The following is a 27,540-nucleotide window of genomic DNA, read 5'->3' as shown; positions in this document are numbered from 1 at the left end:
CCCCCCCCCCCCCCCCCCGATCTGTGCGTGTGGCGAGGTAGCTGCTGCTGCAGGACTCGGAGCACAAAACCCAGCGTGCAGCGGCAACCATCGTGCCAGATTGGGGTACATGTGCTGCCTGCCCCCACCCTGTGCACCTGGACAAGCCACCCAGGCTCTGAACCTCCCCCAGCCCAGCCTGGCCAGGGCCCCACTCACCCCAGTCCGTGCCCCACTCCCTCCCTCACTTTGGGGGCCTCGATCTGCCCCCCACCCCCAACTGACCTGCTGGAGGGTGGGGAGGGTGGCCTGGTAGATCCTGGATTGCCCTTTGCTTGAAAAAGTGATCTTCACCTAAAAAGATTTGAGACCACTGAGCTAGTCAACTAGTCCTTCAGGGGAGAGCTGGCTGCAAGGAGGTGTTGGGGTTGGAGAGGATTAGGTGGGAGCCTCACTGGGGCTGATCTCTCAACTACTTCCGGCTAGTAAAGGTATTTTACTTTATTTTTTACTATATTTACTTTAATATGAAATAGAATGATTTCTTCTTCCTTAAAACAAGCAGAGAAATAAAACCATTTAAAGAAGGCTTTGGATCTCCCTGCTTGGCATCTCATTGGATTTTAATAATGTTGGAGAATGCTTATCTTGATTTCTGCTATATGTTGTGCAGAGTCAGAGGCATAACTAAATATATGGGTGCTTACTACCTTTCATCTTACAGGATCTGGGAATTCATAATTTTTTTCATAAAGCATTACTGATATACTATCACCTCTGAGAAGGGAGCAGCAAGACAGACATTGTGGTGCACATTGCAAAAAATATTTTCATCAAGAACATTGGGGTAAAATCTTTTATTAAAGGACCATGGGTATTTTTTCAAGTCCAAGCAAAACACATTCAAAGACTTAACGTATTTACTCGAATCCAAGATGACTCTGAATTTAAGATTCACCCCCCCAATAATTAGATTCTGTATATGGAAAATGCTGTACATTTGCAAAATTTTTCCACATATAGAAACTAATTATTGGAAGATTGTCTTACATTTTTCCTCACTACCACTACAGCAGGGAAAACATTGACAGGGGTCAGATGGTGGGGGCAGCACTAGAAGAGCTGTAGTAAGGGGCAGGTGGTAGGAGAAGCAGTTGGGGGGCAATGGAAAAGGCAAGTAGCTTGCTCTCTCTGTCCCTCCCCCCGACATGCACACACTTGCTACCCATCCCTCTGCCAGCAACCTCAGGCTCTTCTGTCTCCCTCCCTCTGCTGCAGCCTCTGTTCCCTGTCTGCCCCCACCCCCTTTCCTTCAGCACTGGTAGGCTATATCCCTGTTCCAGCCTGGGGCATGAAACAGCCTCAGCCTGGCCCTGAGTCTGTGGCCAGGGGAAAGGCAGTGGGGTGCAGAGGTGGCAGGAGGGCAAGCAACAGCTATGGCTCCACCCCTAACCTGGGGTTAGGGTCAGGGTTGGGACTAGAGCTAGAGCCACAGGAGCAGCTTGGCCTCCCCACCACCTCCTACTTCATTCTAAGATGAAGGAGTTTTTCCTGTCATGTTAAATGTGGTGGAGGGGGGTGGAAATCTCATGTAGAAATCAAATAAATACTGTAAATCTGAAGGGCTAAACTGGTAAAATGCAGTTACTTCAGGGCTTCTTGGCATTTTACACACAATGTTTAGATACCTGAAAGTTCCCCACTGGGGTAGGTGAAGCATGGCTACTTCTTGACTTTGAGGTGGAAGGAGAATCTTGTGCTATACATTCAGCTAGTCTCAGCAGGCCTTGGCATGTATGGCCTGCAGTGGAGGAGGCAGTTAATGAGTAAAAAAAAAGCAGTCATAGCTACTAGGTTTCATCTTCTACATGCTGGTACCAATTTGTGAATCTGGATAAGTGATTAGGACAAAACATTTATCATGAAGTTTTCTTTTTTACCTTTCTAGTTCCTGTGTGATATCAAATCAGTGAGAGACCAGGCAGGCATCCCTCCTGAAGAGATGGTAAGTAGCCCTGCTATGTTACAGAATTAGCAAAAGATTCTGTTCTTGCTAGAGTGTTCTTTATGGAGGATGATTAAACACAGAAGTTCAGAAAATATTTTTCATCTATATATATTATGTAGGATTTCTGTTTTAATATAAACCTAAAGAAATAGTACACACACTATTTTATTAGATATATGTTAAATAGAAGTCCTGAAATCTATATGCTTAGGTGTGGAGGGTATGTCTACCTAGGTAACTCCAGAATAAAGTCTGTTATTCTATCCCTATCTAGGGTATTCTTAAAAGGAGGGACGGAGGTGTCTTAACAGAATTAGCCAGGAACAGAGCAAGAGCCCTAACAGCGAATAATCTGGTAGCTCTGTCCCAGCCCATATTTTTAAATAAGTAATGCTCGGTGCTTTGCAACCCCTGTTGATATGCTTTTTTTTTTTTTTAATATGCCTTCCATGCAACTCCCATTTTTAAAAAGGTGACATAGTTGCTCTATACTTCCTCTTTCTTGATAAGTAAATGTAAAATGCTTTTTCCCAAATAAATACTCACAATTGATCAGTTTTGCAGTTGCAGGGAACAGCAGTATGTGATTGAATTTAGGCTTCAGGCCCTGTGCATTCAAGTTTTGATGCTGTTTTTCTTTTCTAACTACTTTGTATTCAACTGGATTTATGTGGGATGTGATTGTGAATGTCTTTGTATTGGTTCAGGAACTACTTTCAGGGGGCATCTACATGTGCGCTTTACTGTGGAGTTGACTAATTAGCTCCACACTAAAGTGTCACCATCTGCATATGCAGTGCTGTTAAGCCGGAACAAACTAATTAACTCTGCCTTAGTACTTGTGTCGGGCAGTATTATCCTGTCCTATGGTGGAGTTTAGTGCACCACAGTGTATGTGTAGACAGTAACCAGGGCTGGCTGGGGCACGAGGGTGTTGCAGTGCAGGGCCTGGCTGCCAGCTAGCCCTGCACTTCAGCACCCTTGTGCCCCAGCCAGTCCCTCTGCAGCACATTCAGCTGGGGCAGAGCAGCTCCAGGCTGGCAGGCTGACCCCCACCAGTCCTTCTGCCAGCTGGGGGGCTCTGCCACTGTGGCTTAATGTGCTGCAGTCCTAGGCACATACTTAAACACTGAACCCAGGAGCAAGAAACTGGTGCAAGCTGCACCGGAGCTTATTCAGCCGTGCTACTCTCACATGCTATTGTACCCTTGGTCTCCTAGGTTGATCCCATGTTTGGCAGATTTTAACTAAAAAAAACCAACAAAAAAAAACAAACCTTCTCCCACTGTCTCCCCCCTCCTTGCCTAGGTTTTGTTTTGTTTCCATAGGGTGCATGTGTTAAATAAATGGCTTGTTAGATTATGTACTGTTTCTGTTTGGTCATTTTATAACTTTAAAAAAATTGGAAAATCATCCTATACCAGGCAAGTATGGGTTAGTATTTTTAATCATTCTAAAGATAACAGAACAGAAATGATTATACTAAGTTTTATGAAATGAATGTGACCAATATAGGCAGGTGTGGTTCTGTGGGTAATTCATATATTAAAAATATTGCTTCTCATGTGCAGAGAGTGCTTCCTGAACATCACTATCAGGGCCTCTTGAAGATTGTGGTTTATGTAAATTTTACATCACAAAGAACAATCCAGTTATGCACTATTTAATTTCATAGAAAGTATGAGTTCTGAAACTGAAATCTGTGTTTGTTACTCAGATGCTCAAAGATCAAAGATTACGAGCTTCACTTAAATAGATGTTCAAAATTTTTTTTAAATAAGTGACCATTTTTATGTAAAACTTGGTGCAAACAGTATACTCCATTTTAGACTATCTAAAGAACCCAAGGTCTTATCGGATATTATTGGTTGTTTTGTGGCCACATAATTTTATAGTGCTTTTGCACTTAATGTCCATGTTTTTCCCTAGTAATCAACTAGAATGTTTAAAATATAATAAGCTCTTTGTTCTGAATAGAGCGTAAGATCTATCCCCGATTAACATTGGTTTCCATAGAAATACAGAAAGTTGTTGGCTTATGATTGCTGAATGCATTCCTGAGGGTATTGTTTAATAGTAATGTACTTACTTGTGCTTCTAGATTATAAATTCTTTGAGGCAAAAGTCCTTTAGTTTAGCATAATAGTGCATTACAAATAAAGTAAGTTGGAGTTACAGGGCTATGAAAAGACTTGGAAAATGAAAGGATGGTAGGTAATGGTGGAGATTGTATAGCTCCTTCTATATGATGCTTATTTCTTTAGTCTGCAGATTTCTGCATTCTTTCTGAAAGCCATGGACATGCCCGAGATGCCTATTCCTTTGGAACAATGATTGAAAATCTGCTGACAATCTTGAATGATCAGGGTGAGATTCCTCCACGACCTATAATAAAATGCCCTTATTTAGCTACCACCCATGCCAAGTAATCCTGTGGCTGATTGTGTTCAAGCATGAACAAAAATATCTTTCATTTTGAGGAATTGTGTTCCAGGAGAAGTGTGACAAACTTTGCGATCAAGGACTGTCCATTGCACTCGCTATGAATTTCAGGAATTAAAAACTTTTCTATCCACATGTTCTTCCTGTTTCATGCTTTGCTTTCATAGACTTGGAGATTTCTAGGGGTTCCAACTACCTTATGCTGTAATAAGTTTCACTCTGACACCAGAAATCAGTGTGTAGGGTGGGAAGCTGTCTTTATAATATATATGAGAGATAGTATTGTTCGGTAGCTGGTGTGGAGCTTAAACAGTTGGGGTAACTGCTCTGTTCCAGAATCTTACTTCCCTTTTGTATGGCTGTAAGTAAGTTGCATAATTTCTCCATTTTGCACAATGTGGGTGATGAATTTGTTTAGCTGCTTTAAGATGAAAGGAACTACCTAAGTGCAAATTACTATAAAGGTTGTGAGACTTTCCTGTGCCTAATATTGTGTGCTTCTTAGTTGCAGTAACATAGTGTAATGACATGTTACTGGATGCAGGAACAAGTTTTATGTTACAGTTAGGTAGGAGATCTTTAGGTTAATCAAGTTAAAAGACAGATGTACATCTGAACTCCATTATCTCTTCTCTTCCCTTAAAAAGATCCTCTGTCTCCTTTCATGTCAAATGCCTCAGACCTTCCTGCCTTAGCTACTGTATAGAAGTTCTCTCCCAGTCCTGTGTATCTGGTGGGTTGGCTTGTGCCCTGAAGAATGAAGTTTGACATCCCTTAATGTTTTTCCTATATCCCATTGCTGTGAATATCAAATCCTCCTTTAATACTGTAAAACTCTTTTCCTCAGTCCATGGATTATGTATGCCCCATAGGTTCTGGAGAAAAAAGGGATCTTTCCAGTTTAGATTTCCAGTGTTTTAACTTTTATTGAAAGATCACTTGTGCTTAACAATAAACTCCTATCTCTTACTTATCTGTTGATCTCAAAGCACTTTACAGAGGATGAATTTCTTCATCCCATTGTTCACACTGGCAAACTGAGGCCAGCCGCTTGGCCATGGTCTCACAGAAAGCCAGTAACCACACTAGGAATACAACCTAAATCTTCTGCCAAGTTGAACAGTGCTTAATATATTGGGCCATGCTGCCTCTTGTAAGAGCATAAGTAGATTATTTTAGTTCTGTTTTACTTTTATATGCTTGCATTGTGCACACTTTTTATATGGTGGCTAAACGGACTAGAAACTTACTTGACTTTCATTGTAATGGTATCAGATAGAAACTTCAGTATAATTAAATCTTTATAGTTCTGAATTAGAAAGCAGTAGGGCAGATGGAGGGTGAGAAGAAAGGAAGCTACTCTTGTCATCTTATCAAGCTGAGGAGAAAGCCTAGCTTTTATAAACTGCATTATCTCTGCTTGCTCCTAAATGTTTTAAGAGCAGGCTGGCTCAGGCGAGGGGAGATGAGTTAAAAATGCTGTTTCTAAAACAGGAAGAAGCTTATGATAGCTGTTAGACAATGGTAGGTAAGCTTTGTTACCTATCAGCATTTGAGAAATAATGATTTTCCACCTAAGGAAGGAGGAATCTCTGAGTCCTGCATGTTCCCCATGTTTGGAGTGGAATTTAATGGAAGATGTGTGGCTTTCAGTTTCAGCAGATATTCTCTCAAGTTTTCAACAAACCTTGCACTGCACACTGCTGAATCCAGATCCAAAGTGCCGTCCACCCCTGTCCAGCTTGCTGTCTCATGAGTTCTTCAGGTGAGTAAATGCATGCATTGGTTACTTATGAGCATCTTAAGTACTTTATTCTGTAATTATGTTTGTACTTCATGTATCATACATGAAACAAACCTCCAAAAAGAAAGTCAAAGATGTTAGCAACCCAAAAGTAGGCACTACTAATGGGTAAGGTGGGCATTGATTTCAGTATTAAAAGCATCTCTTAAGGTGAATTAAATGAGCTGACTAATTCATGTGGGAACAGCCAGCTCACAGCTGCCCACCCTTCATTAAGTTTTATTACTTTATTCGACCCCCTTAATAGCAGCCTTGAAATTGATGGGACTTTGTCAGTTTCATTTTTGCTAATAGCACAGCACTGAGATAAACTAGAAGGATCAACTATCCACTCCCCATGTTAGGCTCATTTAGCAGTCAGAAAGTTGCCTGTTGTATGGCCTATACTTACTGTGCTCAGACAGATGTGTTGGTAAAGCGTCTCAAATGTAAAAAGCCTCATCTCATTCACAGTGGGGTGTTGAAATTGGAGCAGGTTTGTTGAAAAACAGCAACCCTCTTGGTTATACCCAGTTGAGTCTTCCTCATTTTGTGGGTGGGGGTAGTGCATGGCCTAGAAAACAAGACTCTTCAAAGTACGTTTGCCTTAAATCCAGCTTTACTACCTGTTTGCACAGATTGCCCTCAGTGTGTTGTGGTCTAAGGATATCAATATTGTCCCAGGAAGGACATGTATTTTTCCCACCATAATGCAGTAACTAGCTCAAGAGATTGCAAATGTAGCTTTTCCCATTTGATGCTGCAAATTGCTGACCTCAAAATCATGGCATCATTGAATTCTGACTGAAGACTAACAAGCAGGCTGAGGAAATTACTTTTTGATATCACTCCTATTCTTAATGGACAGATGCTTGTATTACACGTGCTTTTACTTGTCTCCATCAGCCTCAAGAGAGGCTAAGAATAGAATGAGCAATAGAGATTGAATTCTCCCATCTAGAAATGATTGCAGTGGGATTTTGAAACATATTGGTGGGGATAGAAAATAAGAAGCTGAGACTTACTCCAACATTCCTAGTCCAATATCACTCATTTAAGCTCCGCTGTCTTCCTCCATCTGGTGAATAAAAGATAGGAGGTTGCTCAGTTTAAAATTCTTGGTGATGCTTCATAGTCTTTATTTTTGTGGTTAGGAATGATTTCCTAGAAGTTGTGAACTTTCTGAAAAGTTTAACAGTAAAGACAGAAGAGGAGAAAACTGAATTTTTCAAGTAAGTGAAAGAACTTCAGTCTTTCTGGGGGCCCTTCATGTGAGAAAATGTTGATCATGTTCCAGCTAAGGTCTCAGCAGGATTTCCAGGACGTGTCTACATGGCACAGTGCAGTACTGCAGACATATCCAAGGTAGCTTGAGTAACAAAGCAATATAGCTTTAGTATACTACTGTTCCCAGGCTAACTTGTCCTGCTTTCTTTTTCAGAGAAGGGTCAGTTTTAATAGTGATTTGCATATGCTCAGTTCTCAGTATAGCTGCCAAGCCCAGGCAGTGCCATGCTAACATGGCTATATTGCTCTGGTACCTGAACTAGCTTGGTGTTATCCCTGCACAATGCTGTTTTGTGTCTAGTAGACATTCCCAGTTATTGGTCTTAGGGTGGATGCTTCCTCTGTTGTGGATTTCAACCTTTTACACACTTCATCACCTTTGTGCTCTGGTTTAATATCTCGCTCATGGTAAGCAAATCCAGTGCTGGCATCAGTCAGTAAGTATTCATTACCACCTTCGCTGTGTGGTTTTGCTTCTGCATGGCTTCAGGTTTTTTTAAAAACATTTATGCAACTTTCTGCACAATGCCGATCGCTCGGTTGTGATGTGACAGTCCCACAGCTGTGGGTATACAAGTAGGTGATCAGCAAATACTTTCGTTGTATAGAAATTGGTCCTGTTGCTTGCTGTGAACTGACTAGAAAACAGGACAATAGTGTAGTGTAGCTATCTCAAACATATTTTCTGAAACATTCAGTGTTTTCTAGAGGCCCGATTGGGAACTCGTGAAATTACGCAAAACTAAAGGTAGTTGCTTTATCATAGGCAGTGGGGGTATGAAAAAGCAAGTTTTCTTATTGTCCATGAGATACAACTGGAAATCAACTGTAACTTGTTTGGCATAGGAAGGGTGAAGGAGAGACTTAATTGTCTGGTGTCACTTGAAAAACGAATATTTTGTAGCATCCTGGTAGCATTTTTTGTTGCAGAGGAAGAGGGAGGGAGGCCTGAACATCTGTTCTCTGTCATGTATTTCATTTAAGGAACTAAATCCAAGCTGCTCTCTACAGTGAGAATTTTTAGCCAAAACAGTTTTCAAAAATTGTTCCTGATCCTAAAGTGTGTTTTTTATTCAACTGGGTCCCATGTACCATTTGACTTCACTGGAGCTGTGCAGGATCCACACTGACAGATCAGGCTACAAAATTTGGATCCTGATTTGTTTCTGCACTGTCCAGTTCTGTGCACCATGCTTTCACAAGGATGTGGACAAGCTTAAGAGTCCAAAGAAGAGCCACCCGTATGATCAGTCTTAAAAGGCAAGTCATATGAGGAAAGACTGAAGGATCTGGGACTCTTCAGCCTGAGGAAAAGAAAGCTGAGAGGGGACCTGGTAACAGCTTACCACTACACTAGGGGATTACATCAAGGGCTCCAGTGAGCAACTGTTCACCAGGGCACCCAAGGGGAAAACCAGGAGTAACAGCCACAAACTCCTGGAAGATTGATTCAGGCTCAATGTTAGGAAAAACGTCTTCAGTGAGGGTGTCCAGACTGTGGAATAAACTCCCTCAAGAGGTGGTGCAATCACCTACCCTGCAAATCTTCAAGAGGAGACTAGGCGGTCACCTTGCTGGGGTCACCTGACCCCCAGTTATCTTTCCTGCTTGGTGCAGGGGGCTGGACCCAATGATCTTCCAAGGTCCCTTCTGGCCTTACAATCAATGAATCTGTGGAAAAAACAATAGATGCTTTTGTAATTAGACTATCATAATGTATGCACATAAGGTGACTGAATTGTGTTTCCTTTCTTAAATGGTTAACCTTGTTTTTTATCTTCTGTTTAATGTCTTCTTGGCTTCTTTAAAAAGGAAATTGGAAAAAAATATAAAACAAATTCCATCATGTAGCATCACAGTCACTCAGTTTCTCAGCAGCGTTGCAAACCTTACATCTGCATGGACTTCTGCCACTTGAGCTAATAGAATGATAGCAGTGGTGGGGTTGTCATCCTCTTGGGTCAGCCCTAGTGGGGATGAGATGCATACCTTGTCACTGGGTTTCCTTGATACTTACTGATTGGAGAGGATGCTGTCCTTTCTGAGATGGCCTCAGGCTCTTCCTCCAGGCTGTCTCCAGGTCAGCTTTCAGCTCCTTGGCTATCAAGTCTTACATCTACCTAGGGCCTCTAATTATGTACCATGTCCTAGTCTCCTGATCTGGTGAGTCCAAGGTCTCCCAGATCAGATCTATTTCAACTTGTCCCTGGCTACAGTCTTATTGTTTCTCAGTGTCATTGTTCAACCAGTCCTGGCTTCCTTTCTCCTTCTATATCCCCAGGCAATCTATGTCCCCTTTTCCACCTTGCTCAGCTATTCCCAGTCTCCCCAGCTTCAGTCCCAAGCTGTAACCTACCATTACACTGTCAGTTTCTAGTCCCAGTTTCACAAATCTCCTTTTCCCAGCCTACTTCTCCCCACCAAGATGGCTTTTGTCCCCTCTGTATATGCCAGGCGTCATCCTTTGCCATATTCTTTGACCCAGCAAGGAGGATGGATGTGAGCATTGAGACCATGAAAGAGATGGGTTCTCTACTCTCATTCCCAGTGTTAAGACCCACCTCAGCCTGGAATAGCCATTGTACAGTGTCCAGTTTTACCACCATGCTCATTCACTGTGTGGGGATGGAAGCGCAGAGTCTGGGTGGTACTGTAGGTCAGTGACTTTGTTTGTTTGTTTGTTTTAATCAAGGTACACTTGATTCACAGATAAACCCAGAGATTTCAAATAAAAATCCATAGAGTCAAAAACTTTTTTACCTGGTATGGTCTTTCTGAATTATTTGCAACAAAAAAATTGCTCTATTTGTTTTTCTGTAGTCAGGAAACGAACCAAAGCTAAGAGCTGGCATTTTCCAACAGTGCCTTGAGTCTAAGAAGTTAAGAACCACTGCACTAGGTGCTGTAAGGGGGGGGTGCAGCATGCTGAGCATGGATGGAATCTGAAGAATTTGGCAGTGAAACTCTAAGAAAGCCTTAATGAGCATGTGCCAACTGCACTTTTTTTTTGCAGAAGCCTATATCTTTGTTAAATTTGGGCAGATTTCAGAGGGACAGTAGTCTCATAAATAACACAAAAGCTATTTCAATGCCAACTTTCAAGTTCTATTCCAAACCGCAAGGTACTAGTGCTTGTTAAAAAAAAGAATTGACATAGTAAAACAATGCGTTGACTGCTAGCTTAATTCTCAAAAGTGTTTGGGCAAAATTATCCACAAAAAAATTCAGCCTGAGAGACGACTGGCTTGGAAAACTTCCACCTAAGGGGTTAAAGTTTTTGGTAAATTTTATAAGCATAAAAAATGGTTTTGTAATGGGTATTGCAGCTGTAATCATGCTACTGGTAAGTGTACGGAAGGACCTAAGATTGAAAATCACTTTCTAGCTAGCTAAGTTGATGCTGCATTATGGTCAGGACATTATACTGGGCCTAGAAAAAGAATGAGAGTCAGTCAGTGTGGTTTTTTTTCCCCCTCCTTTCTGTATTTAAAAACCCTCAGGCCTTTGTAAAAAAGTTCTGAAGAAAGCTCTAACACTCTAGTGCAGGGGTGGGCAATTATTGGGCCTGGTGACTACATAGGGAGTTTTGACAAGTTGTCACAGGCTGGGTCAGCACTGATGTGAATACGGAGCTGCAAGCCTGCAATGTGGAGCCCCTGCCATAGAAGCGGCCAGGCAGGCTGCGCCAGGGTGCGCTCCTCACCCCCAGCACAACACTGGCCGTGTCTGTCGCAGGGGCTACACACTTGCAGTAGGGAAGCCCTGCATTGGACTCTGTGGGGAAGCTTCCTCCACTCCCAGCACAGTGTGAGGACTGCGCAGCAGGGAGCAGGGGAAGCAGCTGTCTCCAGTGTGGGGCTTCCCCCGCTGAGTGCTGGAGCTGCAGACATGGAGCCCCGGTGATGGGGCAGGCTCCGCTCCCTCCCTCTGCGCAATGCTGGCCAGAGCCATGTCTGCACCAGGCGCAAGCACCCTGACATTGCCACCTGCTGCTGCTGCCAGGCAGCAGGGGCTGCATGCCATGGGTAGGGGACCCCACCCCCCTACACACACTCACATCCACACCCTGCCCAGCTGAACTACATGCTCCTGCTGCCCCTCTGGCCAGAGGCTCTGTGCTGCATTCCTGCTTCTGCTGAGCTGCAACTCCAGCCCCTCACCCCCCCACCAGCCCCACTGCTTCCCTACCTGCTGCCCTGAGCGAGCAGGTTCCGGCTGCAGCAGAAGCCCCACCTGGAAGCTGCTGGCTGGGCAGAGCCCTTGTGCCCAAGAGGGTGGGAGCAAGGCCTAATAGGGCGTGTTGGGCGGTTGTACATGTGGACGCCTTACTTCCACTCTTGTGGGCGGAACAGTTGGGTGGGGTGCAATTTGCTGGGGGATGTCATGGGCCAGATGAAAGTGCCTGGGCCATATTTTGCCCACCCCTGGCCTAAACTAAGACTAGGATCAGGACCTGGACTCCATTGTTCTAGGCAAACAGGGCAGACAAAGCAAGGAGAAAAGGATGTTTAAGGGAAACTCATTTTGAAACCGTGTCATAAATTGTTCAACGAAAAGCTTCCCTAATACTAATTACTCTTTCTTGGAATACAGATTCCTGCTGGATAGAGTGGCCTGCTTGTCAGAAGAGCTGATAGCTTCGCGGCTGGTGCCTCTTTTACTCAATCAGCTTGTGTTTGCTGAGCCTGTAGCTGTCAAGAGTTTCCTTCCTCATCTGCTAGGTCCAAAGAAAGGTGACCTTTGAACATTCTCTCCCCAGAATTAACACTGACACATTTGGAGTGAATTCAGAGTAGTGCCTTTGACCAAAGGTTTTCATTTGGTGTTTAAGCCAAGGTAATACTATATGGTAAAGTACCAAAGAAAACTGTGTGTCATTCCAGATGCTGAAGGATGTGAGGTCCCCTGGTTTGTCTGCTAAATTTTCCACTGCTCTTATGTGATATTGCTTTCCTCCTGTTGCTGAAAGGGGATTAGCAATTGCTTGGATTCCTTCCATGCTGCTATAAATGGCCCCTTCTGGGATGGTGGGGCATGGGGCCTGCTTACAGCACCACAGTGTGTATCCTTTTCTCACCGTTTACCTATCCTAACACTCTTGCAGAGAACAAAGTTGCCCTAGCTTGAGCTGGCAAGTTGGCATGCGGCAACTTTTTTCCTCTTAGGGTGATCATTTGGCCCCCTGCTAGGAGTACTTAATTTCTCCCTGCTAGATTCCTGAAGATCTCCTGTCCCTGCTGCTTGTTCCCTCTTGTGTAGAATTCTTCATTGGGGCTCATTTGACACTAATTATTTAGAGTGATTGCCCTTGAAGAACAAAGCCTTCCTCCCCAACCTTATTCCTCAAGATTGCTGCTTCTGCAGTTCCCAGTTTTGGCTGACCCAAAGAGGGACCTGGATTGAGAATCAAATCTGGCTGTTGGGTGACAATATAAATCTTGGCCCTAGAAGTTGCTGGCTGCAGCGTATTTTAATTGAGTAGCTTTAACTCAATGTAAGTTATGTCTGGTGTGGGAAGCTATTTGTCCTGTTTTCAAACTCTTTCCCCTAGATAATATTGGAGACTGCCACACAAGCTATCTGCTCTCACCAGCCCTGTTCCAGACTCATGTCATCCCTGTGCTGCTGAAGCTGTTTGAGGTTCACGAGGAGCATGTTCGAATGGTGTTGCTGTCTCACATCGATACCTATGCAGAATTGTTCACACGGGATGAATTGAAAAACATCATATTGCCACAGGTTAAGGATGAGAGGCAACAGGACTGTACATGATGTATCAAATGTGGGGAATTACACTGCGGGGATGAACTCTGTTCTTGTTAAAAGTAAAGATCTCATAGTCCTGGCTGCAGTCAAGCACGGTGTGGGCAACTTCTCTGTAAGCTTTCCCCAAACTCCAACTCTTCCAAATGCACCTCAAGCCTGATGTGCAGTACCCTTTGTTTATTTCACTCCCAGCATCCAGCTTTCCTTTCCCCATCCCCTGGCTAACAGCTCTGCCAGTGCCCCATGGGCCTGATCTGAAATACTTCTTGCTATTCCTGTCCTCACCCCAGCTCTGCCAGCATACCTCAATTCTGACTTGAAACACATTTTGCTGTTCCGGTCTCAAGCCAAGCCACCAGTATACACAAATCCTGATTCAGAGCACTCCTTTGTTGTTCCCATCATAGACCCATGCCTTCATAAGTCTGTCGCTATGTGTTAACACTGACTTGCAACATCTCCATTCATGATCATGCATTGCATCCCCACTTCGTTGCTCCAGCATTTCAGTCCAAAGTGTCTTGTGAGCAGAGATGGCTGACCATGCTGAACTGCACCAAACTACTAGGTAGTTTTGCAAAGCAGTCCAGTTTCACTGGGGGCTAAGCGCTCAGCTATTTAAATGTGTAACATAAGCTAGAATTTGAACCCAGCTGTGGAGTGAAAGATTAATTTCTTACCCCAGCATAGTGTTTCACATTAGGAACTTTGGATGAACTGTGAAAGGTGATGATTTTAAAAATAAATCATGCTGCAGACATACCACTCTAACGGATGAGCTAAAGAGAAACTGGCTTGGAATCCTTACTGTGTTTCTAATAGTCTTCTTGTATTCTGGTCTTAGGTTTTACTGGGCCTTCGAGATTCTAGTGATAACATTGTGGCAATAACATTGCACAGCTTAGCAGTCCTGGTCTCTCTGCTTGGACCTGAGGTGGTTGTAGGTGGCGAAAGAAGCAAGATTTTCAAGCGCTCTGTACCAAGTTTCACTAAAACTACGGACCTTTCCCCAGATGGTAGGTAAATACTAGAAGGATTTGGGAGCCCAGGCTCCAGGATCTATCTGTGCCATCCAATTTTATGTGTATTCCGTGGACTCCAAGGCAAGTCCCTCATGGTCTTTAAGCTTAATGTCTGTGAAGGCCTCTTCTCAACCTGACTGGAGTGATTTGAAATTGCAGATTTTAATAGTGATATAAATCAAAAGCATTTGAATTCTTTTTTTCCCCTTAAAAAGAGGTTTGTCATTAGAATAATCATTAACCTGTGGTGATTTGCCTTGATGCTAAATTTGATATTTCTTTTTTGCTAACCAGAATTATAGTCTATCTGGACAATTAAGCTATTAAATCTTTTAGATGAGGAGCTGCATAAATTCCCCTCAGCTATTTTATTTTTGCTAGGTTAGAAGATGATGAAGTGACTCATTTATCAATGATGAGATTTTTACTTATGACTTGTGTCAAACTGTTTGGATGGAAATAGGAATTCACTTACATGTAAAGGAATTTGATGTTAAAATTGATTTGTACTAGTCAAAGCAACCTTAAATATATTGCGTATGTTAGAAAAAATAAGCCAGTTTTGCATTTAAAAATAAGCCTTTAAAACCAGGGGTTGGCAACCTGCAGGCTGGATCTGGCCCAGGGAGCCACTGAATCCGGCCCACAGAGCTGGGGCTTTGGCATTGGAGGCTTTGACTGCAGTGCACTACACACCGGGCAGCAAGGCGCTTTCCTTGTACAGGAGCTGGGCCCTTCTGGCCTGTCACCTGAAAATGTTACCGACTGCTACCCTCAATCAAGGAAGCATAATACCTCATTAGTAAATAGATGGATTGGTTCTAGTCATCAGGAGACAGATTTTTCAAACGTGTTTAGGCACATAAGGATGCAGCTAGGTGCCTAGTGGGATACCTGAAACCACCTAAGGAGGTTAGACACCAACATCCCTTCAATTTCAATGAGACTACAGTAGCTGAACTGTTTAGTACCCACTTTTGAGAGAACCCCATTAAACATCTACCTGCATCTTTAGGCACCTAAATCTCTTTGAAAAATCTGGCCTGGTGTCTTTTTGTTTCTTAACCCAGTAGATCTCATCTTCTACCACCTGGTTTTTCATTCATAGATTGGATGAGGAAAACGAACTTTCCTACTTCTTTCTGCTCCCCAGTTTTTGACGTTTGAACTAGTCCAAATGAAGAAAATATTCTCTAGTAAATGAGGGAAAAGCTTTTCTGCAGGAACAGTTGCTGAGAATAGTTACGTTTGGAAAAATGGGAATAACTTCATTCGCTGCATTATGAAGACTGAAAGTAGTAAAGAAATCTACTGCAACATGTGACATTGCATCTCCCTTAGAGCTTAAATTCACCTTAAGAGTTAGATACTTTTTCCCTGATTCTGTATGTAATGGAAAAAGGCACTTTTAAACCTATTAAAATTTGTGGACAGGTCACCAAGCACTTTTTTTTATTTATTTAAATGATTTCAATAAAGCATAGTAAATGTAAAATGACAATCTATAGCCTACATTTCATTTTAAGTGAGTTTCTTATTTTTTTAATGTATTTACATTAAAAAACATCCAGAATCCATATTTTAAACAAATTCAGACTTTTTGGACTCCTGAAAAATCATCAGTTTTAGCAGTGAAATTAATCTACAAGAATAGCACCGGAGCAGCACAATTAGCAACAGATTGCTCTGGCAGCAAGCTTTATCAGTGAAATTCTTAAGGGAGAGGGGGGAGGGGGGAAGAGAACAGATGAACTTGCTGTTGAAAGCCCAGGCTGGGACCAACTGTGCACCAGCAAAGTTACAACCTTCCCTTTAATTAAAGGGGTTCAGAGTGGTTTGGTGAGTTTAGTTAAAAGCTGTTCAGAGTTGGTTCCTGTTAATAAGTTGCACCCAACTGTGGAACAGATGCTGTTAAATGTAGGGAAGAAGTAGGTGTCTAGGAGTTTTGTTACATTTTAACCATTTGTAAATTACCTGTTTTGGCTTTACAATAAAAATGTAGAAGCTAATTGGTTTCCTTGATGTGAATTGTAGGCCTTGTCCCTCAGGTACTCTTCAGCCTTCTCTAGCTCCACTGATACAGACCCCAGCATACACTCTGTTTCCACCAGCAAACTGCAGGTGACATCAGTGGAACTGGGGTAAATGGCACTGAGACAAATCAAACTGCACTAGGATAAAACATGTTACATTGGGGTATTGCACTTGAGCAGTTACATGGTCACAGTACAAATGTAACCCCCACCCACTCCATTTTGTGATCCCTGGTTGGACCACAGATAGAGAACGCTGTCTACCATGGAGCAGGCATTGTCATGGCCCTCTTGGGTTAAAGCTTTACTGTGCAAGTTTGTAAAATCTAGAGGAGCAATGCAGCTGATGATCTGCATCAACAGGTCAGTAGCTATTAGTGCCCCTGTATCGACAGTGCAGGAGCCATTAGTGCGTTACCTGTTGCTGTGTCCTAAAACTCTTCTTTCATTCAATTCCAGCAAGCTGCTTTGTCAAAGCCTAAGGGAAGCACGTAGGGGTTTGTTCTGCATACATGCGTGCGTTCAGCAGGGATAGGAGCCAGGGGAGGAGGGGCAAGGGAGTGTCACTGGTATCTTTCTTACCTTTTGTGTAGTATAGAAACTGGTGTTGAGAAGCCCAGTGGCTAAACAAAGAGCATTTATTGTCTTCGGTCTAATAAGATCCAGACATGGATTTTGCTATTTCATTTAATGACTTTTTGAAAGTGCCACAATTTCAGCTATATTCACACAGGGATCTGCAAAGCACCAGGCCCTCCATTTAAGAGAATTGGAGTGCTGCACTACCAATTTGCCAGCAGCCTGAATGCCCCCAGACTGCAGAAAATGGAGCAGTTTCTGGATGAAGCTGGAAGAGCAGCCTGTGGCACTACAAACCTCTACTTGCAAGTCTTCATTTTGATTGAGTGTTGCTTAAATCCATTGCACATTGGGGCTAACAGTCATGATGGGCTGCACTTCTGTATTGTAAAAGGTAGTGGCTTGAGTGTTTAAAATTATCTGGGCCAACTCAGGCTTCATTTTAGCAATGAAAGCTAATGGAGCGCTATGATGTACCTTTAATTGGCAGGAGTGGTCACAACAGTGGAGCTAACAGCATCATTTATATTGCTTTGTATCCCTGCAGACTCCCCAGTTCGCATTTTGAGCAATCAAAAAAATCAGCTGTCCCAGCCCCTACAGAAGAACTCTTCCAGTGTGTATCCTAAGTGCCCCATCTCTGAGAACGTGCCCATCGGCAGCAAGAAATATCCATCAAGATCAGACACTCATGTGGCCCTAAAGATGAGTAAGTTTTTCTCCAACAATGCTTTCATCCTAGACAGTCCTTACTACTTAACAGTAATGAAACGTTTGCTAGTTGGGGGTACCTCCACCTGCTTGCTTTGAAAGGGCTACAGAGCAATGGAAGATGATGATTTTAAAAATGATTTTTTTTCAGAGCAGCCTGTTGCGGTGAAGTGAATTGTTAGATAGAATTGACTGGGAAGAGTGCAGGGAAATATGTGAAGTAAACATGCAGCCTCTGAGCACAGTTGTAGCTGACTTGAATAGCCATGGTACAGGAGGGAGCTCCTTGGTGTTCTGTTGACAAGCAGATAGTCAGGATGGAGTAAGCAATGATACTGCTGGCCAAGAAAGGACTATTGCTATGTATTTGCAAGGGCAGGTCTCTTCCTGCCCCTCACACCCCGTCAAATCCACTAGCCCTTTTATTGGAGGTTAGATCAGGGGTGGGCAAAATGGTGGATCTGGCCAGTGGCCAAACCCCATTTCCCAGCAGCCCCTGCCCACATGGCTGGGGCTGGTTTCCATGGAGACCCCAGGAGCAGCTGTGCTGTGATAGCAAAGGGCCAGGGTTTCTGTGGAGATGGGCCCCAGCAGTGCTGGTAGGGCCTACAGCAGGGCATGGAGCTGCTCTGCAGTTGGGCTGGGATGTTGCACCAGTAACAGCATGGTCTAGAGCTGATCTGCAGACTGCAGCTCTGCTCCAGCTCCACACCACGCTGTCACTGCTGCAACATCCCAGTCTGGCTGTGGAGCAGCTCCACCTCTTGCTGCCTGCAGCACAGCTCCCCCCAGGAAGAGGCTGGTGCCTCTGCTGCTTGCCAGCACTGCTGGGGCCAGCCTGCATGGAAACCCTGGCCCCCCTATAAGCATGGCTGCTGCTGGGGTCTCCATGGAAACCAGCCCCAGCCATATGGGCAGGGGTTGCTGGGAAATGGAGTCTACTGCTGACCAGGTACACAGCCTGTAGGCTGGACTTTGGCTGCCCCTGGGTTAGATAGGTACAATGCTAGAACTGCTGCCCTGTCGTCTTGCCATTAAGCTAGATGTTACATTTGCCATGGCTCATACACTTGGTCTTCAGCAAGCTGATCAAATGTCCATAAAATACAAGTTTTCCTGAAGCTTCATTCAGCTCATCTGCTCTGGCTCACTTGTCAGTTCTAGTTAATGTTCCAAGGTGAATAACCCTTGTGTATTAGGCTGAAAATTAGCCACAGCTTATGATGCAAGAGACACTTGCTCCACTGCTTTCCTTACCCCCCCCCCCAGCACTGAAGAAGCTTGCATAGTTCTCTGTTGGAGGTGGGATGCTAGCTATACGGACCATAGTTGCAGTGATAGTCTCCAAGCTGGGATATTCCTCGGTCAAGCAGTGTCAGGGTACTGGGAGTTTTAAGTACAACTTCATTTCATGAGGGGATTATGACACTAGTATGTAATGTTTGTGTCTTCTCCAGGCAAGCAAGACCCTCTGCTGTCCCTGAATGGATTGCCTGAGGGAATTAATGCTTTGGGGAACAGCAGAAGCATTTTGAGTACTTCTGAAAAGCTGCCAGAGGAGTGGCCAGACTGGAGCGAGTCTGAGGACACAGAGACTGACAAAACTGTGAACATACAGATCCAAACAAGAGAACCGTGCAGCAGTGCTGGCCCCTACTTTGCTGAACATAATGCAGATGAGGAACCCTGGGATGACTTTGAACCCAGCAGCCCCAAACCTGAACTGTCCTCAGGGAACAGCCTCGATGTGACACCTGATGCAGTTACAGGGCACAGACTGTTTCCTCCTATCCTCCAACTGAGCAAAGAATCCAGAAGCCTCAAACTGAGTCCTCCCTTGAAGTCCACCCCTGTGAACAGCTGGAGCAATGACAACTGGGAGCACCCAGACCAGCTGGGAAAAACTACTGAGTTGCCAAAAACACTTCAGGAGAGGCCAAAGTCTGCAGTGGAAACTGGTTTAGGAGAAGAGTTCACTATCCAAGTAAAGAGGAAACCAGTGCGAGACCCTGAGTTGGACTGGTTTGCTGACATGATCCCAGACATTAAACCATCTTCAGCACTCTTGCTTTTACCTGAACTGAGGACAGAATCAATTGGTCCCAGTCACATAGATACAGATTCCAACAGTGAAGTCTCCCAGATCATGCCATTCTCATCCAAATTTGCAGCAATTGAAGTTACTGAGGTGAGGACTGGGGGAATACTGAGTAACAGTACAGTTTTAAAAGAAAAAGAGTGGTTTTGAGGATACATACCACATGCAGGTTCTGCAGAGCCCACTGCTGCTTCTCAGTCAGAAGCCATTAGTAAGGCCTTGGATGCAGAATAATAAGTGCTTAAAATTAGTGCTTCTGTCTGCCTATCAGTTATCTTCGGAAGAGGTTTTTAAGTCATCAGATACTCTGTTGATTTTCATAGACTTGTTGTAGCTGCAGATACTATTCATTCTATGAGGCGCACACAACTAATGAGTATAATGTGACCTAAATGCAGGGTCTTTCCAACTAACAGGCAGGATGGCTTAAGGATTGAGGACCAGAAAGGGGGGTTATTAAATCCTTTCTCCTCTATTTCATAGGTTCAAATCTAGACAGGGAACCTCCAAGAGCTGGTTGTCATTTGCTGCCTTGGTAGTTTTACTGTGAAAGCTGAAGTGCAGTGGAAGGGTTCAGTGTAGGAGGCATAATATTTAAATGTTAACTTTTTTCTGGTGGGCTTATTCTTTAGAAGTAAAGGCAACTAAAAGCTTCCCCCTACACCTTTTTAAAAATTTTAGTGCAGAGCTCTGTTGTAGGTAGTTCTCCACGAAACTGCAGGAGCAAGAGAGGGGTCAGGAAGCAACAGTCAGTACACCTATGCAGCCTAGTTGATTAGCTTGATTCACTAGCCAAAGCTACAGGAGCATGCAGGCTCCTGACTGTGCAAAACCATTCTTCTCTCCCTTATAAGGATCTGAAGCATCTTTCCTATACTAGCTTTGCATTTTAAAACCCAGCTGTGTTCTTTTTAAAGTTGTGATAAACAGCTCCCTTCTGGAAAGAAGGGATGGCTGACTTTCTCCTAAAAGCTTTTTGCCACCTGAGGGTACTTTACTGTTGCATTGTGTTGACGAGCAAGGGTCATCCTTGATGAAGCTGTAACCCCTTTTTTAATTTCCCTTCCGCGCTCTCTCTCTCTGTGGGGCTTTCTTAGAATGAGGGCACAACTTTTCTCCTTGTGGAATGTGTGTGAGACAGGATGCAGGGCTTGGTAAATCTTCAATTCACAATCTTCCTCTACCTGCAAAGAAGAGTGGCAGCTGCAGATGGTAACAGTTTTGGTCTTGTGAGGTGGCAGTAACTATTGCTACTTCTAGGGAATGTCTGTTTCTCCCTTAGCAAGTGCTTTCTGACTGGCACAGAAATAGATGCATGACACTGCTTATTTAACATGAGGGGTAGAGCTCCAGCTGCTCTCAGCCTTCTATAAACCAAAGATGAGATCAGAGTTGAACACTCAACACTGCTTCAAACTGCACCCTGGTGGGGTAGGCTTCTTTAATAATTGGTCTTTGGGCCTCAAACATGTGGCACGGTTTTTCATGACCTAGATGATCATGTATATTTGTCATGTAAGTGTTCTCAAGAACATCAGTACAATAAGTCCTTAATGATGGTTCTTATGTAATTGTAGGCTGATGCTGCAGGCTGGGATGAAGAGGAAGAGCTGAACTGGGAGGATGACACTAACTGGTGAAGGACAGGTGGAGGCAAGAGCTTTCTGTGACTTATCAGATTCTCCAGGAAGAGTCACTGCTTCCAGACTATTATGGATCAATACCTCACCACCACTACCAGGAAGAGGCACTTGCTCCAGCACTCAGTAAGACCCCAGTGCAGCCTAACTGCCTGCAACAGGATGCTCTTTCTTCCAGCCTGTGCCAAAATAGTGAGGTTAAGGCCTGTGCTCAAGCCATATGTACAAGGAAGGTGCATAGCACTGCTGTGGGAAGAACAGTGTCAAGGGTCTGTGTAATGGTACCAACACACTACTGGAGGAGGAGAGGGAATTTATCCTTATGTTCCAGGAATCATCAGTGCTTTGGAAAACTCTTGAAAATAAATGAAAATTGAATTAATTGAGCTAAATTGTTCCTGTTTGTACCACTTTTTCTTTTTTTGGAGAAAAAGGCTTTGACTTTTCAGGTACAAAAGGCAATCATTTTAGACTGACTCTACTGGGTACCTGGATGACCTGTTTATTTCTGTTTACATGCTGTGCTGCTAGGAGACTGTTAATGGAGGGAGTGTTTGATACAAACTGTATCGCAGCTCAAAATCCACTCCTCTTTAAACCTGACCAATAAAGAGTATTTTCAAAAGATGAATGTTGGAGTGGAACAGCAGCTAAGGTATGTATTCTCTGAGGTAATGAAACCTTAAGTTATACATTTGAAAACATTCAGTGTTCACACACACATTGTTAACAATTTAATTTAAAAAAGTGTCACCACCCTCTACCTGTACACATAGCAGGGCAACTGCTGTAGCCATTAATTTTCTCTTACAAAAAATTCATACACCTTATTACACTGAAGACAACCTTATTAAACTTGTCAGTTCAATTTGCAGCAGTTAAAACACTGTCTTCTATATGCAACCAACAGCATGAAACATAAGCTCCTTCACACAACACAAGAATAGGTTAGCCTGTTTAGCCAACGAATGTGGAAGGCAGGTCACCACCCCTTAACACTAATGAGGCAATTTAACAGAGGACAAACTGAAGAAACATTTAATCTGTACCAGTTTATCACCACAGTAACTCCTTCTTAGATTGTTTGTTTTTTCAGCTGGGATCTTGGTGTGGCACTGTCTCTGCCAGCTGTGCAGTTTAATGTCTAAACACATTTCAGTTTCTTACCACATGGTCTCTTAAGCTGGCTAGAGCTGCCTGTAGAGCCTCTAATTTCACTGTAAGCCAAGCAGGTGGTGGTCCTTTCTGCAGCAGCAACTTCACAGCTTCCAGTGCCCCCTCTGCTGTGCCTATTGCTGACTTATACTGCTCCTCGGAGGGTGAATGACAAGCTCTCTTTGCTGAAGGCTGCAGATTCAAACACAAGCTGTTAAATATCTAATATATTACTGTCCTATTACATTTAAAGCCTTAAATGGAAAATTATCTATTGTAAGCACAAGAGCACATTCAGGAGAGCTTTTCACATAGGTTTTGGGTGCAAAGATCTCACTGCTTCAAGCACTGGTGGTTACAGTGAGAATTTGTGTCATGCCATTTCAGTATGAAGTTCCCCCATTATCAGAAGTGGAGATTCCTGCCTTTCAAACTTCTTTTCCTTTTTTTTTTTTTTTACTGGTGGTTAGCAGGTTCTTCCTGATTTACTTTAGTGCCCTTGTAAGTATTAATAAGTTGGAGTGTGAGTACAGGCTGTCAGGTACTCCTGCTGCCCTCTACACAGTAACATCATCATTTACCTGAATTGAAGATGACTCTGAATAGATTCTAGGCATGGGATATTATAATTTTGTTCTAGTTTTCCCCTCTTACCTTCCCTTTTCAGCACCGGTTCCTGCTGGGGCCACGCAGCAGCTGTTGTGGTGGCAGCTTCAGTCTTGTGAGCAGAGCTGCCACCACTGCTGTGTGGCTGAGGCAGCACATGCTCTATGCTCCCTGCCCTGGCCCAGCAGGAGCCGTGAGGTAAATGGGCATGGAGCAGGGGTGGAGCGTTACTCAATCTACAACAAGGGGCTTTTTCCCCCCAAATTGAATGGAGAAAATATATATAGTCTTAAATTGAAGTAAACACAGTAATTCTGCAAAGGCATGAACCACTGAAGTGGAGGGAAAAAGGAACCCCACACCAACATGCAACCAAAAGCACAGCCCTTACTTATGCATTGTACTGCCTGCTCTAAGTCTGTTACAGAAGCAAGCCTGGTTCTCCTGCTGCTGTTGCCTTGAGAAGGCAATGCTTCAGAGTGAAACAGGCTGTACTGAGCTCAGATCCTATTAGAGAACCCTGGCTCAGGGTATGAGACAGAGGTAACATATATATTATCCCTACCACCAACAGCATTTACTTTAAGACTTGTAATTGGGAGTAAACAATTCCTTAACCTTTAGAAAAGTGGCCTGTTAGAGCCCTGAACATGATCACTAGCAGATTTTGTAATGTCTGGATGAAACTGTCAATGGGCCAAGACACATGGCACTAACTACCCCACCTGCAGACTCCTCCCTCAGTCCAGAGAGGCAAAAGCAGTGCAGCACCTGAAGCCTAAACTGCAGTCTCAAAGCCAGACTCTGCTTGCTGAGAGGGTTAAGCCCTTGTCATAACAAGAGCCAGGAAAAAACAAGCAGGCTTCCTAACTTAAGTGCCCATTCACCACATCTGAAAATTGGTACAAATCTCCAATATGCAGTTCAACTAGTGTGAATGATGCACATACCTCTAATACTGACCCCAGGTCACCATCCATTTTCATTTTCTGAAAGTATCTATTGCAAACCGCATTTTCTTGTTTCATTCTTTCTGCCCTTGCTTCTGCCATCTCTTCCACCTGCCTTGTCTAAGGGAAAAACCACAGGAGAGTTACCCAGAATAGCAGCGTTTCCAGCCTGTATACATGCTCTGGGGAAATGAAAATACACTTTCAAAACTAAAGTGAGAAAAATCCCATTAGGCTGCCAACCAGCCTGTCTTCCTCAGAGCAAGGTTTCAAACCCAGCAGATTTGCAAAGGGAGGAGCAGCCACCCACCCTTTGTTGTGACAGCACTGCCAAATACCAGTTGCTCTGCTGCCTTCCTACTGATTGCTGTGAAAAACCTACGTACTCCCTCCAGCAGATCTATTCCCTCTGAAGTGCTGGATGACCAGTGGAAAACTGGCTCATCAACAGATACTGAAGTCTTTCTAGAGTCAAGGCAGTAAGTGAACTGCATTCATGTAAAGATTTTCCAGTGTTCTTCCAGTTAGGCAACATAATTTTCTCTCTTCCCTTGCACATTTGTTAGCTTTTCTCAAGCCATGATATGGAGGCTGATGTGGTCACAGATTTTCATGAAGGTTCCCCCTTTTTAACTGGAGCATGAAAAAAACAGCACATAAACCAGCAAGGGGGGTTAGGGACCTGGCCTTTCTCCACTGCTAACTTAGGCTGTAATTGTTTACAGCACAAGAGAGCTGCCACCTGTCATCTTTTCACTTACAGACACCTTCTCAACTTACAAAGTCACCTCCACCCCTCCCTATGTTGAGTCACCCTTTACCCAAGAAAGGAAAAGTCAAGGCATTAACAAGTCAAAACTGAACAGCATTGGGAGAACTGCGTGGGTGAGGAGTTTATAGCAGGTGTCAACATTATGCTTGATCTCAGCCAGTGCTGACATATTAAAAACTCAAATCTGATTCCAGTCGCAGAGCAGTCTGATTTCATGTTATTGTTGGCAAAAGCCGTTCTCTATTAAGCAAGGCAATAGTAAGAGTTCAACCAAATACCTTGGCCAGAAAGCAAACAACTTTGTTCTTACTGTCTTCAGAATTAAGGCACTGAGGAACTATGTCTTCATGGCTTGTTTCCTGTCAAAGGTATTGAGCAAAAAATTTGATTAGTCTTCAACATAGCAGTCAAGATGAACTACAGAACACCTGAAAAAGTATCTGTGTTAATGGGTTACGTGCACAGATTGAGAAAAGAAAGTGTATGTGGTATTCAGGACATAAGAAATCTGTTCTTCCTTCGTCCAAGCTTATATTACTATGTTTTCCTTGCATAGCCCCTTTTCTCTGTTGCAGTAGTATCAGGAATACCAAAGTCAGTTCTAGGCAACTGGCTGCCAAAATGATATTAACAAAGTGAAGGGAATTCAGAAAGCAGCAACAGAAATTAAAAAATCTCTATATGAAATAAATTAAGTGTCGAATGTGTATATCCAAAGTACAGCCATTCTTACCTCTGCAAATTGAGCAAATGCCTCCAGTGCATGTTGGTGAATCAGCCACGTCTTGTCAGCCAACAGAGAGCCAAAGAGACCCGACAGCTTGGACACAACTTGTCCCTGAAAAGTGAGCAAATTCTAATTCTCATCAGATAGCTTACACAGTGGTGAGCTCCACATATACCACTGTCATGATTCATTGTGAAGGAAACACTGCTGAGCCCTGTAGTGTGCAAGCACAGAAAGTCAGCCACAGTGCTGGCTGGCAACAAACATGGTAAGAAGGAACACCCTTCCATCCTATGCGCACGCCTCATCTAAAGCTCAAGCGCTAGTTCTAGCAAACTTCTGGAAAACGACAACATGTAAATGAGTGCACTGAGCATCCTACAGTCATTAGGTACAACTGAGATAATCTCAGTGGAATATGAAACCTATGTAAATCATTATCTCCTGTCTTAAAAATGTCTCCTGAGGATCATTATCCTGTGGTGCTGTTATAGTTCATGAACATGATCCTTTAATTTTTTTTATTTATATATAAATATAAAAGCTCAGGATAAATGTGACCCCCAGTGCATTTTACCTGGATTACTTGGGGTATAAACAGTTTTCCCAGAGATGAAAGAAAATCCAGTGCTGCCAACCGAATGTGATCTGGAGGATCCAACTGAACGAGGGAAGTTTGCAGTGCAAATACCTGCAGGAAAATAAATCTATATGAAGACCCACAAAATAACAGGACTACAGATCAAAACTTTAATCCACTAGGCTCTGCGATGACCACTGAACTTGAGTATGCCAAAATCTAGAACAGGAGTGCTCAACCCCTAGTCTGCAGAGCAGTGTCATCTGATCCAAGTCCAGAAATTTGGCAGCAGGGGAACAGCTGCAGTTAACACTGCCATCATTCTCCCAACACCAAATTTCCAAACCCCACACGGATGGCTCAGGCCCCAGCAGGGCCAGTGTTGCATGCTGTATCAGGAGTATGGACCGGATGTAGCCTGTGGACTGACCAGGCACCACACAGCCAGCCCACAGAGCCAATAGTTTAGGCACCACTGGCCCAGAAAGTTAGATGGGATATTTGATGCAGCAATGGCACATACCTGCAGCAAAGAAAGTATTCTAGAGCTGTTCAAGGTATAAACAAAATGCCTGAATCCACCATTTCCAACATTACTTTTTATAGACATAAACCCACAAACACAAACTTAACTTTTGGGGATAAAACACATGACATTCCTAAAAACCATAGTGACCAATGCATAGCATTAAGCAAAGGCATCAAAGAAAGAATTCAAAATAAAGTCAAAAATCTTCATTGTTGCTAAATGGTAGAAATCAGACCATGGAGGCAATTCATCAGATGTTTCTTAGTCAGCCAAGGGCCCAGTATTTACTAAGTAGACTGACTAATAAGGTTCTTACCTGAATCATCAGTTGAGGATCTAACATCAAGCTGAAAAATTGCAGCAGCTGAAGCAGTAAGCAGAGTGTCTGCTGGAGACACTGTTGACTCGAGACCTTCAGCAGATCAGAAGATATCATTACCAACAGAACATTTTTGCTCACCAGGCAATTCAACTGATGTAGAAAAAACTTAATACTGCAATAACGTTCCCAAATACTCAGTCTGGCCTCAGACAAATAGACCACCACCCGACTTCTGAAAAGCTGGGAAGGAGACTGGAAAAAAAAGGAGTAAAGAAGTGGTTTAAGAAGTAGGGGTGCACCGATAGATATTTTGGGGGCTGATACTGATAGCCGATTTTTAAGGAGGCATATCAGCCAATACTAATCCGATTTCTGATACAGCTGAGTCCAGCTAGTAAGTCTGTTGTGGTAAAAGGGGAGAGGGGAGGGAAGGGGCAGATCAACACCCTCCTGTGCGGAGGAGGTGGGGCTGGGGCTAAGTTAGGCGCTGCCTGGGCGAGGCAGGCACAGGACGGAGCCACGGCTCATCCAGGGGGCAGGAGGGGATGGTA

General features: G+C 43.6%; 2 protein-coding genes across 5 annotated transcripts in view; one reads left to right on the top strand and one right to left on the bottom strand.

The window, feature by feature from the left end:
* Positions 1-21,734, top strand: part of SCYL3 (SCY1 like pseudokinase 3) — a 35,450-nt gene extending 13,716 nt beyond the window's left edge. Inside the window, exons 5-14 of the mRNA XM_019501905.1 lie at positions 1,928-1,984; positions 4,252-4,354; positions 6,083-6,194; positions 7,367-7,444; positions 12,093-12,232; positions 13,051-13,238; positions 14,110-14,281; positions 17,447-17,608; positions 19,068-19,798; positions 21,286-21,734. Of these exons, the coding sequence (XP_019357450.1) occupies positions 1,928-1,984; positions 4,252-4,354; positions 6,083-6,194; positions 7,367-7,444; positions 12,093-12,232; positions 13,051-13,238; positions 14,110-14,281; positions 17,447-17,608; positions 19,068-19,798; positions 21,286-21,348 (1,806 nt within the window). The 3' untranslated portion in view covers positions 21,349-21,734. The remainder of the gene's footprint in view (positions 1-1,927; positions 1,985-4,251; positions 4,355-6,082; positions 6,195-7,366; positions 7,445-12,092; positions 12,233-13,050; positions 13,239-14,109; positions 14,282-17,446; positions 17,609-19,067; positions 19,799-21,285) is intronic.
* CUNH1orf112 (chromosome unknown C1orf112 homolog) overlaps positions 21,523-27,540 on the bottom strand; it is a 29,518-nt gene continuing 23,500 nt past the window's right edge. For 3 of the 4 annotated variants that reach the window (XM_019501900.1, XM_019501902.1, XM_019501903.1), the window contains exons 18-23: positions 26,984-27,079; positions 26,136-26,249; positions 25,565-25,669; positions 25,110-25,190; positions 24,060-24,179; positions 21,523-22,695 (exon numbers count right to left, since the gene is read on the bottom strand). In XM_019501900.1, the coding sequence (XP_019357445.1) occupies positions 22,504-22,695; positions 24,060-24,179; positions 25,110-25,190; positions 25,565-25,669; positions 26,136-26,249; positions 26,984-27,079 (708 nt within the window). In that variant the 3' untranslated portion in view covers positions 21,523-22,503. The remainder of the gene's footprint in view (positions 22,696-24,059; positions 24,180-25,109; positions 25,191-25,564; positions 25,670-26,135; positions 26,250-26,983; positions 27,080-27,540) is intronic. The other variant, XM_019501904.1, reaches the window with a different exon arrangement.

This window comes from Gavialis gangeticus, unplaced genomic scaffold (genome assembly GCF_001723915.1).
Source record: "Gavialis gangeticus isolate Ggan-Ray unplaced genomic scaffold, GavGan_comp1, whole genome shotgun sequence".
Lineage (NCBI taxonomy): Eukaryota > Metazoa > Chordata > Crocodylia > Gavialidae > Gavialis > Gavialis gangeticus.
This window is presented reverse-complemented; position numbering and strand designations above follow the sequence as displayed.